General features: G+C 39.3%; 1 protein-coding gene across 1 annotated transcript in view; it reads right to left on the reverse strand.

Moving 5' to 3' along the window:
* Positions 1 to 268: 268 nt before the first annotated feature.
* nrn1la (neuritin 1-like a) overlaps positions 269 to 17897 on the reverse strand; it is a gene marked incomplete at its 3' end in the record, with an annotated part of 48562 nt that continues 30933 nt past the window's right edge. Inside the window, exons 2-3 of the mRNA XM_079825160.1 lie at positions 6891 to 7038; positions 269 to 548 (exon numbers count right to left, since the gene is read on the reverse strand). Coding sequence (XP_079681286.1) covers positions 269 to 548; positions 6891 to 7038 — 428 coding nt within the window. The remainder of the gene's footprint in view (positions 549 to 6890; positions 7039 to 17897) is intronic.

Raw genomic sequence — 17897 nt, forward strand, 5'->3', positions numbered from 1 at the left:
CCCTACCTTTAAGATTTTAAAAAGAGTTTTTGGGGGAGGGACATAATTAAACAATAAATAAATAATAAATGTACGCGTTTTTGGACCTGAAAACGTTCTTTGGGTGAAAATGACATTCTTTTTTTTCTTCGAACGGCTTCATTTGAAGCATAAAATGAATCTTATCGTACTACATGAGATTGGTATGAAAATATCAGAACAAAAGCAGTCAGTATCGTTCTCTATATGTGCTGGATATTTGAACTCTGAGGTGAGTCTTGAGATGCCATTATATCCATGGAAACAGTAGTAGCACAGGAAAACAAAAGGTCAGAAAGGTCAGACTTTTATGACTAGCGCGTCCCTTTAACGACTCCTGATTGGTCTCATCGCGGCTTTGGGAATCAGAGGCAGCTGCTGATTGGCTACGACTGGAGCACATCTCATATAGGTTTCCGGAAAACTGCATCTTTTTGGATTCTTGTCTCAGAGACTCCCACACTGTAGCAGCCTCCTCAGGGCAGCCGGCCATGGCCACATTTGCACAGTCATGGAAATCATCCCAGGATCTGCAACAGACACAAGCTTGAGGTTAAATGTCCTGAATAATTAATACCTAATCTACAAACTAATGAGCAAGAATTTGATAAAAAATAAACCTGAAACATCCCTCATGTAGCTATAGTTTAAAATAAAGGACAAGGTAGCACTACAGTGAGATATGGGGCTTTTTACATTTAATTTAAGATATTTATATATTACATTTAGACACTTCATACCTAATATCAAGTTTTAGATTAAAAAAACTCTGCATTTTTGGTTGATCTATAGTCTAAAATGATCATACATCAAGAACTGAACTAATGTTTATTTTTAGTAAGCAAGGCTTTCAGGATTTGTTGAATCTTTAGAGATTTTTAGAGCAATAGTGATAAACAGGTAAAACATTAGAGTGAAAATATTTTCATCAGAGCAAAAAGGTTGATGCAAGGATATGCAATATTGTCTTTTTTGTGTTTTTCTCAACAATAGCATTCTGTGAAGCAAATGATTGTGGTGGAAATACAAATATAGACATATTATGTACCTTAAAAACACAACAAACATGACTTTTTTTCATAATTAGATCAAAAATTAAGATGAATACTAATATTCTGTTCACAAGTGATGGTTCTGTACACATATTTCATATTACACATATACTCATATTTCATCTTAGGCATGCTCTTCCCTGTTGCCTCCTTGGTAACAAAACACACTAATTTTTGATAAACCTTCATGTCAAAATAATTGATTATGGTAAAAATAACATAAAAACTGATCACCTAAATACATTTTAAATTGATTTATGATTATTTTACTGTTCACTAAAATATCATAGTTTTTATCATGTGATTTTTTTTGTAATATTAATATTCTTATGATGGATTTTTTTAAACATATTTTAACATTGAAAGTCTGGGTCTGGAACAAGAACACACACACAAAAAAAGGCATTTGAAAAGTAGCAGAAATAAACGATAAAGACAAAAAGTAAAAGTTCCCAAGAGTTTCACAAGTTTAAATGTGACCTTCACATAATAAAAAAATTAGAACAAAAATATTCAGTTAGTTTTGATAAAACTCAACCCCTAGGGACCATAGAAGTTCCCAGTGAAGAAACACCCTTTTATGTTAAAACGACACATTATGTGAAGCACACAGAGACTGTTCCCTATTAAACAGTGATGTCTCGTGTGCAGTTCGTAGTGGAAGTCTGTCCTTCAACACCTCAAATGTCTTTCACCACCAATCCTTTTCTTAAACGTCCCTCTCAGATCTCTGAGACAGAGCAGTCTTGGCCCAAACCTGACACTTTGCAGTCTGGTGGGAGAATGTTACTGTTGCAAAAGATCCCCTGACAAAAGATCACACACACTTCCTGCGAACCCGCATGTGAATGTGTACATGTGCGTGCGTGCATGTGTTTATGCGAGTGTGCACGCGATCAGTGAGCTCAGTGGCACGATTAATTGGCACCTGGAGGAATAACACTTAAATAGCTGCGTTAAAGAAAGCGCTCTCTTCATTTCCTGCGAGTGCTGAATGCAGGACCATATAATGCCGTCGTGGATCACGATTCATTCAGTCAGTGGCGTAAACGGTAAAGTGTCACGGATTGAGCCTGACTGGAGGATATACAGGAGGCTGTTCTTAAACAACATCATGCTGCTACACAATGAATACTTAAAGAGTTCCTGCAGCTACAGAGTGTGACATAATATCAAGTCATATCATAGAGGCATGATCTATGGAGGGGCAGACGGAAAGAGACAGACAGGGAAATAGAGAGACCTAGTCTTTAATTAGAATATCCAGCACTTGGGAGGAGGAGAAAGATGAGTGAGCAGAGGAAGAAATGGAGAAAAGAGTGGAAGGGAGCAACAGAAAATGAGATGAAATGCAATGTAGGGAGTCAGAGAATGAATGAGGTGTCATATCAGTGAACTGTGATACTCTATATCACATTCCTCCTGTGACAACACAATGAACGGCGTATAGCAATTATTCCTGTGGTGTGAGCAAGGCATTTTATGTGGCTGTACAGAGAAGTAAATGTGCTGCTGGGTCATTCCTGTTCGGCTTGACCTTTTGATCTGACTAACTTTCAAAAAATATGAATATGCTTGTCCCTGGGTGACACTTCACATTTGATTGTTTTTGTAATCAGTTATATATTAGGGTTTTATATTACATCTTATGTTGTTAAGTGAATGTTTATTGCTTTATTTGACTGTCATGATAGGGTTTTGTGTTTTTTTGCATGACTGTGTGCACCTTCTATATATTAGTATTTACCTCAACCTGTGGAAAAGCTCCTTGTGATGAACCTATGGTGAATGTCAGTATATGTTAAAAGTACAAAACAGATTTAAAGGGTTAGTTCACCCAAAAATGAAAATTCTGTCATTAATTACTCACCCTCATGTCGTTCGACATCCGTAAGACCTCCGTTCATATTCGGAACACAAATGACGATATTTTTGTTGAAAGCTGATGGCTGAGAAAGGCTTCAGATAGGCCTCCATTGGCATTCAGTACATTTACACTCCCAAGACGCATAAAAGGCACTTAAAACGTCGTTACAAAGTCCATCTCACCACAATGGCTCTACAATAATTTTACGATGCGACGACAATAGTTTTTGTGCGCAAAAAAAAAATCAGAATAACACCTTTATCCAATTTGTTATTGTCTTCCGTGTGTGCCTCCATGACGCATGCGCGAGAATATTACGTAGCGCCAGCGTTCGGGAATCCATGAAATGCACACTTTGGGCCCTATTCTAACGATCTGAAACGCAAGTGTCAAAGCGCGAAGCGCAAGTAACTTTGTGGGCGGGTCTCGGCGCTGTTGCTATTTTCCCGGCGGGATAAATGGCTCTTGCGCACGGCGCAAATCTAAAATGGGTTGGTCTGAAGTAGCTTCATTATTCATAGGTGTGGTTTGGGCGTAACGTGAATAAACCCATCAGAGCGTCATCCAACATTCCCTTTAAAAGCAGGTGCGCAAGTTCCATTATGGATTGCTATTATTATGGCGTATTTACCAGGCGCACGCCAGGAGCGGTTCACAGCCGAGGAGACTGATGTTCTTGTAAGAGCAGTGAAAGACAGAGAAGTGAAGTTGTAATGTTGTACATTATGGTAAAGGTGATTTCACAGTCTTTTTTTTTCAGTCTTTCAGTTTTTTTCAGTTTTTCAGTCGATTTTTTTTCCTGGTTCTTGACGGACAAACCAATTTGTCAGATGTCCTTATATACATATTTGTCTTGCCACTATTGGGCAAACAGGTCTTATCCTTAATTATTACAATTAGCCTGAATAATTTGTAAGCTAGATTTATGCCTATTTTTTCACATCTTCGTGGCACACCACAATGATTTCCGTCATCTCATGTGTTAATATTTTTAGTGTAACAATTTATGATTTGCAAAAATAACTGTTGCATCTGTGTAGATTACATGAGCAAAGTGTATGCGCGTTGTGCACGCTATACATTATGGTCAAGCATGCGCCCTTAAAATAGCATAATGAACAACGCGCAGCGCGCCACTGACTTTAGACTAGGTTTTTTCTGGTCAGTGGCGCAATTGTTTAATGGAACAGCAAAATAGCACCAGGGATTGTTTGCGCCGGAACACGCCTCCTTTTTTGCGCTGAACCGCCCAGGGAGCGCAAGTTCATTCACTAGTTTAGCGACGTGCTTCTGTGGAGGGAAAAGCGCGCTTTGCGCGGGTGCAAAATAGGAATGACACATGCGTCGGTGTACAAAGTCAATTGCGCTGGGTGCAAGATAGGGCCCTTTAACTCTATTTTGAGAACTACGCCGAGACCTAAAGCACGATCAATGTAGAATTCAACAGCTTAGATACGCGCGTCTTCCTCTGCTTGTAAACAAATCGCTTCTGGGTCATGTGTCCGAACGCCGGATCTGCGTCATATTCTCGTGCATGCGTCGTGGAGGCACACACGGAAGACAAGAACAAGTTGGATAAAGGTGCTATTTTGATTTTTTTTGCGCACAAAAACTATTGTCGTTGCATCGTAAAATTATTGTAGAGTCACTGTGGTGAGATGGACTTTGTAACAACGTTTTAAGTGCCTTTTATGGGTCTTGGGAGTGTAAATGTACTGAATGCCAATGGAGGCCTATCTGAAGCCTTTCTCAGCCATCAGCTTTCAACAAAAATATCGTCATTTGTGTTCCGAATATGAACGGAGGTCTTACGGGTGTCGAACGACATGAGGGTGAGTAAATAATGACAGAATTTTCATTTTTGGGTGAACTAACCCTTTAAGCAGCAACATGGCCTTGCTAATTCAGCAGAAAATGGCTATTGGATTTACAGTTTGTTTGTTGTTGTAAATTACAGTTTTAAACTGTAAAGTTTACAGGTTGTTCTGTAAACATGTTTACATTTTACTGTATTTTTATTTAATTTATTCTGGCAACCACAGCTGCATTTTTTCCCTTTAAAAATGTCTTTTGTTTTTTTTACAGTATATAAACACTAGCCTGGTCCTAGACTCTCGCACATTTTATTAGTACAGAGAGTCTGGCCACTCGCCATTCACAAGCGTTAACTTCCTTGGAGGCGGGTACTCTGTTGAAGTTTAAAACTATTGGAGATAGCCACTCTGGATCTGCCTTAACCAATCGCTAACGTTTGGTCGTGACTTATGTCATCTCAAACTAGCGCACAACATCAACGTCATCGCTCTCAGCCACTCCCTCTGTTCGCTGATTGGACCGGTGAAAATTTGACCGGAGAAACCCAGAGAATACACCGCAATCCCAGACAGAGTACTGAAGGAAAATTAAAATTCAGTGGAAGTACGTAGGAGGGCCGAGACAGGCTATATCTACACTATATTGGCAAAAGTATTGGGACTGCGCTTCTAGTACTGTGAGCCAGGCCTTCTCGTCCAACATCAGAACGGTCAAAATATATATATATATATATATAAAAAGGTATGGCAGACTTTCCGAAATATGCTCTGGAAAAGCATAAACACTGAAATGTCATCAATTATAACTTCATTATTAACACAATGAAAATTGAAATGAACAGAATTGAATCTAATATAATGGAAATAAAGAACTATATTTAGCCTTTGGGAGTTAGTTATAATTCATTAAATATCAAATCTATTATTAATACTAAATCATGTGTTGTTGTTTTACCACTAAAATGTCCTTTCCTAGTAGATTATGTAATTAAGGCTTTTTTTGTCATAGGGATATTACAAAAGACTAACAGGATAAATATTTATGTGGGGGGGGGGGGGGGGGGGGTGATTTAAAAATTGCTTTAAATGATCAATTAAAGCAATATTTTGAGAAAATATGTTTTTGTCACAAGATGGAAGCCAAAATAAATTATTATAAATTCACCCCTATGTTTGTTCACTGTTGTGATATTGTGATAAAAGACAATTATGACTTCCATAATTTAAAAAATGTGATGAATAAAAATATTTAAATTATTTTATAATGAATAATAAAAAATATTATAGTATTCGTGTGGACATATACACTACTGTTCAAATGTTTGGGGTCGGTAAGATTTTAAAATCTTTTTGAAAGTCTCTTATGCTCAACAAAGCTGGATTTATTTGCTCAAAAATACAGTAATTTAATTATCAATGTTGAAAACAGTTGTGCTGCTTTATATTTCTGTGGATACACTTTATTCCGAATACTTTGATGAATATGAAGTAAAAGTCTTTACTGTCACTATTGATCAATGTATTGCTTAAAGATGGGGAAAGTGGTATTTCAAAACTGCTTTAGAAAAGTGTCTCGGCCGAGTACCAAAACAAACGTATAGCCAATCAGCGGAAAGGGGCGTGTCTACTAATGACGGGGAGAAGACAGCTCTCAGTGTCATTTCCACACTGTATAAACCTGGAGCGTTTAAACCTCCTCCACTGTCTGTTTCAAGCGTCAGCTCCCGAAGTGTGTCCGAAAAGTAAGATAATATACTCCTAATATATGTTTGGTTCCTCTTTTCGTGATCAATATAACCCTCTAATCTTATCATAATTGTAATATTTTTGTTAGTTGGACTGTCGCACTCTTGCTATCGAGTTGTTCATGAGAACTGTGTTTGTGGTTTTGGGATGGAAGGGATGACTTTTTCACTGAACATTCGACCTGGATTACAATAGTACCACACATTGCGTTCACTTATTGATGACATCATACCCTCGGTCGGCTAGCACAGCCGATTCCGCCATAGTCGTTGCCTGGGTTACGTATGTGTGGGGCGGAGCTATCAAAATAGGGGTGTGTTTGTTTTGGTGATTTGAAATCAACATTGGTTAGATTCATGCTTATGTTTGTGTTGGACCAGGTTTTTTCCTTACTTGCAAATAGAGTCGATCTCCTGCGTATCCTCATCTTTTTGGGCAACAGAGAGACTGTCTCCCAGGGCGAGCAGACACTGGGCAAACCCTTTATAGATGGAGCTGCATTTCTTTGTGGCTGCAGCCGAACATGGACTGGGGACAAGCACTAGAACAAACAGAGACACACAATAATATAACAATATAATATAACCCTCATTTAAACACTCATTAGAGATGAAGATGAGATAAAACACTTGGAAAGAATAGTTACTCTGACGACCTATAGAAATGTGTCAGGCTGCAAAATTCATGTAAACTCAAACTTAAAAATAAATTCAGTAATGTAAAAGCGTGGGTAATCTGAGCCCAATGCACAGAACAATAACCTTCATGATGTAACTTAGCTCAAGAATAATAATACAAATATTTTCCCATTTCAGGTTGCCAAGCCTTCGAGCCTGTTCATTTATTTCCAAAAGCTCAAATACGAAATAGATTTCTTCTAAAGAAATAGACAAGTTCATCAACAGAGCAGCAGGGTGACATTGAATGGCTTTCACTACATCCTTCACAGACCCGAGGAAAAACACTCACAGCCGTACACAAAGGTTGTGTGGGGTTCTTGGGTATTTGTAACCTGATTATAAAAAGTATAAATCTATGCTTCATTGTTAGAACTGAACACGGGATAATACATATCTAACCTTGAGGATATGGGAGCAAAATTCAATAGAAATGCTCTAATGTGTTAGGAGCTCCAGCTAAAGCGTCAAAAAGACAATTGCTTATTCTTTTTCAAGGTACCTAAGTTTGCTTCTCTGTGCATGTGCCGGTGTTCTCCCAGCATCCATTGCGCCGTGTTGTCTCTCAATCACTAAAGCCTATACCGATTGACAATAAAACCACAGATGTAAGTAACAGTGAACCTAAGTGAGATATGCAGGAGGATCTTAATTGGGTCAGACAGCAAATCACCAGCACTCTCCTAATTCCCTTGAGGAAATGAATGATTAATATTTGATAGGAGAGAATTTTCCCTCTCTTTCTCTTCCCACACTGCTGCAAACCTATTGATTTTCAGCTATGTTTTTGCAGTGGGGTCTGAGGATTATTGGTTTCACTCATCCCCATCAACATTTAATGAAGATATGGAGAAGGAGAGAAAACCAAGTCATACATTAGAGGAGGAGAAGACAAAGAACTCCTTCACAATCACTGAGGCACTGCACGTAAATGGAAATGACTGAAGAAATCAGAAATATGGAAGTACTTTTAATAATGCCAAGGGGAAATTCAGATAACTGTCACTCAATAATACAAGACTCAATACCACTATCAATACTAAAATTATAAGAGATAATGCAAAGAAAAAAGTTTATCCAGCTTTCAAGGTTACTACTAGCATAGAAATCTAGATGCACCCTAGCGGCAGCAAATGTAATTTGCAGCCAGGGTCGTCTAGCAACTCTCCGTTGGCTTGCGAGCTTGAAAAACCAAACTCTGGTCAGGCCAATCCCATCATGTATAGAGTCGGTGGGCGGGCTTAACATAATGACGGCAGAGTTGCGACAGTTCCGTGTGAATTACCTGCTACTTCCCTGCAAACAAAGAACGGCACTGAAGTCATTCTTAAAAAAGGAAGATGTGAGGTTTCTACCCAAATAAATAAATAAAAAAGCTTACACTAAAAAAATTATCCATTACAATGTACAAAAATTGGCAAAAAGACAAACAGTGTAATGTAGACAAATAGTACAGTAATCTACTGAATTTGAATATACAAACTACGGTGAGTATTTGGAAAAATCAAACCCCTGAATGATGCGACTGACCAATCAGAATCAAGTATTACAGAGAGCCACGTATATGTACAGTATATAGGCTACACACAGGTTTGTTTTGCTATCTAAGTAAGGACATGCCATAGGCGTAATGGTTTTATACTGTACAAACTGTACATTCTATCCCCCTACACTAACCCTACCCATAAACCCATCACAGGAAACATTCTGCATTTTTACATTTTTAATAAAAGATTGTTTAGTATGTTTTTAAAGCTATTTTAAATATTTGGACATCTGAAATGTCCACATATTTCATGTTTACATCGTAATACCAGTGTAATACCCGTGTGATTATACAAATTTATGTCCTCATAAATCACAAACACACACACACACACACACACACACACACACACACACACACACACACACACACACACACACACACATAAAAATGAACTGATAACACTTTGCAAGAAGGTTCCATTTGTTAACATTAGTTAATTAATTGGTTAACGAGAAAAACACTTCTAAAGCATTTAGTAATCTTAGTTAATACATTATTAAAAATCAAAAAAGTTGTATCTGTTAATATTATTTATTTAATAGACAAACTGACACCAGAACAGTTCGATTTTTATGGTTACAATTTATTTGGTTACACTTTATTTTAAGGTGTCTTTGTTACACTGTAATTATACATTTAAGTACTGAGTAATATTAAGTAACTACATGCACTTTTTACTATAGGGTTAGGATTAGGGTTTGGTTCAGGGCTAGTAGCATGTAATTATGCATAATTTATAGTTGTTACTATAGTAACTACATGTAACATATGTAACTGACAATGTGTTACCCTTTATTTTAAGGTGACAAATAAGTACTGAGTAATATTAATTAACATGTACTTACTGTAGAGTTACGGTTATGGTTTGGTTTAGAGTTAGTTACTTGTAATTATGCATAATTTACATGTATGCATAAAAGTACATGTAGTAAGGTATAACTACGTCACCTTAAAATAAAGTGTTACCATTTACACTAACTGATTAATAAACAATGTACTGTTCGTTGTTAGTTAATGTTATTTAATGCATTAACTAACGATAAAATGATGAACCATTCCAGAAACATTCACATGCAGTAAAGACCACACCACATACAAACAGCCTGGGAGGAAAAAGAAATCATCTAAGAAGTGGATATGCCCCAAAAAGTGTCATCGGATCAAAACGGAGACAAGAGCGTACAGCGTCCAATTACATATCTCTGAATTTGTATCTCTGGCCGAAGCTCAAGCGGATTGAAGCGTAGTCTGAACCACTGCCTGCATTAGTAATGTTATTACTGATGTTGTGTAATCCAAGCTCTGATATGTCGGAGTGCTGTCCACCCACACGCAGCGTGATCTGGCCTGGTCCATTCAGCTCAGCGAGCCGCTATGACCTAGGCGGCAGACACATGGCTTATTTGAACCACAACATTAATTTTTAATGTGTGGTGCCAGAGATCCACGGGGAGTCCATGGGGTTTCTGAATAAATAAATTAGATAAAACAGGGCACTGGCATGAGAGGGGACTGCAGAGAGTGAATGAGAAAGAAAAGAGAAACTGAGAAAAGGGAATGAAAATGAAAGACAAATAGGCAGCGTTTGAATGTTCTGGTGTAACCAAGGCTCCATAATGTTTAAGCAATCAAATGTTTTTAATTAAACATGCTAATATTAATCATTTAAAATCTATACAAAATAAATTATTTGTATATAAAAATTCAATTTTATATGAATAATTACATTCATATAAAATATACTCTAAAATAAATGAATTACTAAAATATTATTAAAATAAAATAAATAACGCCAGTATTATAAAGTATTGTATAAACATGCCATTACAAGAAATAATTAAGATCTATCTAAAGCTGCAAAATTCATTTAACATACTCTGAGATTAGCACTACGTTTCTCATGCAACATGAATAGTTCACTGCTGTAGAAATAACCATAGATTACAATACAGGTACTCAGACCATTACACAATTCATGATGAAGCATTTTGACATCATCCTTTTAAGGAGCATGTTATGAAACAAAAACGTCATAAATAATGAGGTATGTTAAGCATCATAGAGCACTTAGAGCAAAACAGCTGCATAATTTATATCTATCTATCTATCTATCTATCTATCTATCTATCTATCTATCTATCTATCTATCTATCTATCTATCTATCTGTCTGTCTGTCTGTCTGTCTGTCTGTCTGTCTGTCTGTCTGTCTGTCTGTCTGTCTGTCTATCTATCTAGTCTGTCTGTCTGTCTGTCTGTCTATCTATCTAGTCTGTCTGTCTGTCTAGTCTGTCTGTCTGTCGGTCGGTCTATCTAGTCTGTCTGTCTGTCTGTCTGTCTGTCTGTCTGTCTGTCTGTCTGTCTGTCTGTCTGTCTATCTATCTATCTATCTAGTCTGTCTGTCCACAAATCTATCTATCATGAATCTATCTATACATCTATCTATCTATCTATCTATCTATCTATCTATCTATCTATCTATCTATCTATCTATCTATCTATCTATCTATCTATCTATCTATCTATCTATCTATCTATCTATCTATCTATCTATCTATCTATCTATCTATCTATCTATCTATCTATCTATCTATCTATCTATCTAGTCTGTCTGTCTGTCTATCTAGTCTGTCTGTCTGTCTGTCTATCTAGTCTGTCTGTCTGTCTGTCTGTCTATCTATCTATCTATCTATCTATCTAGTCTGTCTGTCTGTCTGTCTGTCTGTCTGTCTATCTATCTAGTCTGTCTGTCTGTCTAGTCTGTCTGTCTGTCTGTCTGTCTGTCTGTCTATCTATCTATCTATCTAGTCTGTCTGTCCACAAATCTATCTATCATGAATCTATCTATCTATCTATCTATCTATCTATCTATCTATCTATCTATCTATCTATCTATCTATCTATCTATCTATCTATCTATCTATCTATCTATCTATCTATCTATCTATCTATCTATCTATCTATCTATCTATCTATCTATCTATCTATCTGTCTGTCTGTCTGTCTGTCTGTCTGTCTGTCTGTCTGTCTGTCTGTCTGTCTGTCTGTCTATCTATCTATCTAGTCTGTCTGTCTGTCTGTCTGTCTGTCTATCTATCTAGTCTGTCTGTCTGTCTAGTCTGTCTGTCTGTCGGTCGGTCTATCTAGTCTGTCTGTCTGTCTGTCTGTCTGTCTGTCTGTCTATCTATCTATCTATCTAGTCTGTCTGTCCACAAATCTATCTATCATGAATCTATCTATACATCTATCTATCTATCTATCTATCTATCTATCTATCTATCTATCTATCTATCTATCTATCTATCTATCTATCTATCTATCTATCTATCTATCTATCTATCTATCTATCTATCTATCTATCTATCTATCTATCTATCTATCTATCTATCTATCTATCTATCTATCTATCTATCTATCTATCTATCTATCTATCTATCTATCTATCTATCTATCTATCTAGTCTGTCTGTCTGTCTATCTAGTCTGTCTGTCTGTCTGTCTATCTAGTCTGTCTGTCTGTCTGTCTGTCTATCTATCTATCTATCTATCTATCTATCTATCTATCTAGTCTGTCTGTCTGTCTGTCTGTCTGTCTATCTATCTAGTCTGTCTGTCTGTCTAGTCTGTCTGTCTGTCGGTCGGTCTATCTAGTCTGTCTGTCTGTCTGTCTGTCTATCTATCTATCTATCTATCTATCTAGTCTGTCTGTCCACAAATCTATCTATCATGAATCTATCTATCTATCTATCTATCTATCTATCTATCTATCTATCTATCTATCTATCTATCTATCTATCTATCTATCTATCTATCTATCTATCTATCTATCTATCTATCTATCTATCTATCTATCTGTCTGTCTGTCTGTCTGTCTGTCTGTCTGTCTGTCTGTCTGTCTGTCTGTCTGTCTGTCTGTCTGTCTGTCTGTCTGTCTGTCTATCTATCTATCTATCTATCTATCTATCTATCTACTTTGACAGACATCAAACCTTAAACTCATTACAGACTGAATTCACATGACCTCTGGGGCATGAGATGGGCAAGTGATGATGGAGCTGTAGGCCCCATACGTGCCCATCTCCTATTCATGAGGTTGAATATGCAAGCTTTATCCAGACCAGAGCTGAGCAGGCACATTTGCTGCTGAGCTTTGCTACACGTGGCTCTTGCAGACATCCCATGGGGAGAACATCAAAATAAATGAAAACCATTTTTATTTGTCGGTTTCTGAAGATTTGCATTCACTAACACAGTGGTGCATGTAAATAAGGTTCAGTGGTGTGAGTAGACATGTAGGCAAGTTGCCAAAGTGGGTATATGTGCAATTTCCAGATCAAATCCATGTGGAAAATTCAATACACAAATATCAAAACATAAATTATATATGTAGCCTATATATTTCTATCATGACATGGTATGGTAACGGATATGACATATGTAAATGTATTTGGTTTTGGCAGAATAGATCTGCTACGCTTCTGTTGTTATTATTGCTGCTGCTGCTTCAGAGCAAGTACAGAGACTTGCTACTGCCAATACATACTCATGAGCATGTAAGACATGCTGCCACTGCAGAAATAGCATATATGAAATTACTCATAGCAGATTTATACAGGTGGAACTGGGGAAGGTGAAGGGTTTCAGAGGAACCTTGAAAGTGCGCTGCAAACTTCTACAGCAAACATTGACCAATAGGCAAGCTCAAAGGCTACTGATGCAACAGGAACCAACACGCTATAGAATGAGAATGATACTTCTGTATTAGTTATCAGTGATAATTTAATTTTTTTTTTAATTACAGTTTTTCTCCATTGGTTTGGCTCATTTCTTGAAACAGAAATTACATTCTCAAAACAACATGGACAAATCTCCAAACCACTTGGCAATTGTTCACAACAGAATAGCATTTCTCATTAATTTCATCAAATTGCAAATGTCTCAGTACATGTCTCAATGTCTCAGTACATCTTTGCAATGGATTAAGTACAGGTAGCCTACATTTAGCACAGTTTGCAAGTGATTAGATCTTGTTGATCTAAACTGATTGTGTGATTCTCAGTCTAATGGTCGTTCGCTCCAAAACGTATCAGCATCATTTCATTGTATAAGTCATCACATGCACAATAGTCTGTTCAATTGTCAAAATTAGTCAAGAACATAATACCATGAATACCATGAATCCCTTGGAACATTTGATAAATTTATTACAGCAATTGACAGTCAGGTGACTGTGAAAGCTGTCAAACATATATGTAAAGAGCTTGACCATGCAGGACCAGTACAATTTCTGAACATGGAGGCACCTGGCCAAGTAAATGAACAAGAGAGGGGAAGAGAGGGGAAGGGGGGATGAGAGGGGAAGTGGGTAGAGAGTGGAAGAGAGGGGAAGGGGGGATGAGAAGGGAAGTGGGTAGAGAGCGGAAGAGAGGGGAAGTGGGTAGAGAGGGGTAGAGAGGGGAAGGGGGGATGAGAGGGGAAGTGGGTAGAGAGCGGAAGAGAGGGGAAGGGGGGGTGAGAGGGGAAGTGGGTAGAGAGGGGTAGAGAGGGGAAGGGGGATGAGAGGGGTAGAGAGGGGAAGGGGGATGAGAGGGGAAGAGAGGGGAAGTTGGGTAGAGAGGGGTAGAGAGGGGAAGAGAGGGGAAGGGGGATGAGAGGGGAAGTGGGTAGAGAGGGGTAAAGAGGGGAAGAGAGGGGAAGGGGGATGAGAGGGGAAGTGGGTAGAGAGGGGTAGAGAGGGGAAGGGGGGATGAGAGGGGTAGAGAGGGGAAGGGGGGATGAGAGGGGAAGTGGGTAGAGAGCAGAAGAGAGGGGAAGGGGGGATGAGAGGGGAAGTGGGTAGAGAGGGGTAGAGAGGGGAAGGGGGATGAGAGGGGTAGAGAGGGGAAGGGGATGAGAGGGGAAGAGAGGGGAAGTTGGGTAGAGAGGGGTAGAGAGGGGAAGAGAGGGGAAGGGGGATGAGAGGGGAAGTGGGTAGAGAGGGGTAAAGAGGGGAAGAGAGGGGAAGGGGGATGAGAGGGGAAGTGGGTAAAGAGGGGTAAAGAGGGGAAGAGAGGGGAAGGGGGATGAGAGGGGAAGTGGGTAAAGAGGGGTAAAGAGGGGAAGAGAGGGGAAGGGGGATGATATGGGGAAGTGGGTAGAGAGGGGTAGAGAGGGGAAGGGGGATGAGAGGGGAAGAGAGGGGAAACGGGGATTAGAGGGGAAGAGAGGGGAAGTTGGGTAGAGAGGGGTAGAGAGGGGAAGTTGGGTAGAGAGGGGTAGAGAGGGGAAGAGAGGGGAAGGGGGATGAGAGGGGAAGGGGGAGAGAGGGGAAGTGGGTAGAGAGGGGTAGAGAGTAGAGAGGGGTAAAGAGGGGAAGAGAGGGGAAGGGGGGATGAGAGGGGTAGAGAGGGGAAGGGGGGATGAGAGGTGTAGAGAGGGGAAGGGGGGATGAGAGGTGTAGAGAGGGGAAGAGAGGGGAAGTTGGGTAGAGAGGGGTAGAGAGGGGTAGAGAGGGGAAGAGAGGGGAAGTTGGGTAGAGAGGGGTAGAGAGGGGTAGAGAGGGGAAGAGAGGGGAAGGGGGTAGAGAGGGGTAAAGAGGGGAAGAGAGGGGAAGGGGGGATGAGAGGGGTAGAGAGGGGAAGGGGGGATGAGAGGGGAAGAGAGGGGAAGTTGGGTAGAGAGGGGTAGAGAGGGGTAGAGAGGGGAAGAGAGGGGAAGTTGGGTAGAGAGGGGTAGAGAGGGGAAGAGAGGGGAAGGGATAGAGAGAGGAAGAGATAGAGAGAGGAAGAGAGGGTAAGGGGGGTAGGAAGAGGTAGACCTGGAGTAGGATGTGGCCAAAGAAGACAGGGACCAAAGTTATCAGATGCGATTCTACTGAGTACCCATGGGTTGACTATAGAGAGAGGCTGGACAGAGACTTCAGCCCAACCTCAGCAGATATAAAAAACAAACCTTTGAAAACGCATGAATGAATCGAATGATTTTACAAATGTGGAGAGAAATAAATATTTTCATCAATATGCATGCAGTACTGGTCTTGTGTGTACTGTTTGGTCAATATATTCATATACTTTACTCTAACAATATCTCAGAAAAAAAAATCTAACCCAGATTATATCATTAGAAAAGTAGAGATTTTACAAGTGTTTACAGTAAGATTGAGAACAGCAGCGTGTGGATGGCCAGGAGGGTGAGGACGGTAATTTTCATAGTTTTTTTGTTTGTGTGTTATATTACAGTATATTATGCTGTATACATTTTCTTTTTACTCTGATGTATGGAAGTTACTTTATGTGTGTGAATGATAATGGTTACAATTTCCTTGGAGGCTACTCTTACCCTAAAATCCTATTTCTTTTTTTCAGTTTTATACACAATTGTATTCTGTTAGCTAGACAAAAATGAGGGTCTGGGCTAAGACTGAAAGGTGGACATCAGGGATATTTCAATGGTCCTCTGCCATAGTGACAAAACATCTAAACATTTTGACTTGCAGTGCTTACACAATGCCAAAGGGACAAAGCATTTTGCGGGCACTGACTGTTTAAATGAGAAGGAAATTTAGTTTTGACACATGAGTGAACTGTTTTGGGAGAGGTATGAGCTTTTGCAGGTGAACCATGGTGTTGTGCCAAACCATCCACGTTATTTTGGCAAAAGCACAAAGAGAGTTGAGAACGTCCGGTCTGTTGCAAGAAATGAGCCAAATCAATTGAGAAGGATCTTTGCTATTTTGGTGGCACTGACCATCTATATGGGAAAGGAATTTAGTTCTGAAGCATGAGTGAACAGTTTTGGGAGAGATATTAGCTTTTGCAAGTGAGCTATAGTGTTGTGCTGAACTGTAAGACTGTTTTGCCAAATTATCTTACAATTTTGAGAATGTAATTTCTGTTTCAAGAAATGAGCCAAACCAATGGAGAAAAACTGTAATACATTTTTTCGAGGGGGGCAAAGATACTTACACATGCTTATATAATTGCCCTGACAAAAATAAAATAAAAAAATAAAATAAAATAAAGACTCATACTAGAGGTATCAGGAAAAATCTCGAAGACAGGCAATACTGATTCTTTGTGTGATGTAAGAGACCGCATTGGGCAGAACTCATTAAGACTTTACCTCAGTGCCTGCTGGGAGCAGAGCTCAATCAAAAGCACTAGCAGTACAAATCTAGACAGACACTTTATTATATGCAGTGTATGGGTGGTTATATATTTGGGGTTATAAAAATGCCTTTTTGGAGGATATACAATATACTTGTATTATTTGAAGCAGGTTAATAGCATACAAATTGTATCGAATATATATCACCACACTTCTCCAGTTGATCAATCACAGTACATTAACACATCTGTTACAAGTTTTCTGAAATGTTATGTTTATATGCAAACGAGACATTATCTAATTAAATATACACACTTTGCAGCGGGGTCAGCGCATGCTGAGGCGCACAGCGCTCAGAAGTCCCCAACTTTCTGCAGAGTCAATAGCTACAGACCTCCAAACTTCGTTTGGCCTTCAGAATAGCTCAAAAACAGTGCATAGAGAGCTTTATGGAATGGGTTTCCATGGCTGAGCAGCTGCATCCAAGCCTTACATCACCAAGTGCAATGCAAAGCATCGGATGCAGTGGTGTAAAGCACGCCACCACTGGACTCTAGAGCAGTGGAGACGTGTTCTCTGGAGTGACAGCAATCCGATGGACGAATCTGGGTTTGACGGTTGCCAGGAGAACGGTACTTGCCTGACTGCATTGAGCCAAGTGTAAAGCTTGGTGGAGGGGAGGATTATGGTGTGGGGTTGTTTTTCAGCGGTTGGGTATGGCCCCTTAGTTCCAGTGAAAGGAACTCTCAATGCTTCAGCATACCAAGACATTTTGGACAATTTCATGCTCCCAACTTTGTGGGAACAGCTTAGGGATGGCCCCTTCCTGTTCTAACATGATTGCGCACCAGTGCACAAAGCAAGGGCCATAAAGACATGGATGAGCGAGTTTGGCGCTTCGAGAAATGCGCTTCTAGAAGAATGGTCCAAAATTCCCATAAATACACTCCTAAACATTGTGGAAAGACTTCCCAAAAGAGTTGAAGCTGTTATAGCTGCAAAGGGTGGGCCAACTCCATAATAAACCCTACGGATTAAGAATGGGATGTCATTAAAGTTCATGTGCATGTAAAGGCAGGCGTCCCAAAACCT

This window comes from Gobio gobio (assembly GCF_949357685.1).
Source record: "Gobio gobio genome assembly, chromosome: 9".
Taxonomy (NCBI): Eukaryota; Metazoa; Chordata; class Actinopteri; order Cypriniformes; family Gobionidae; genus Gobio; species Gobio gobio.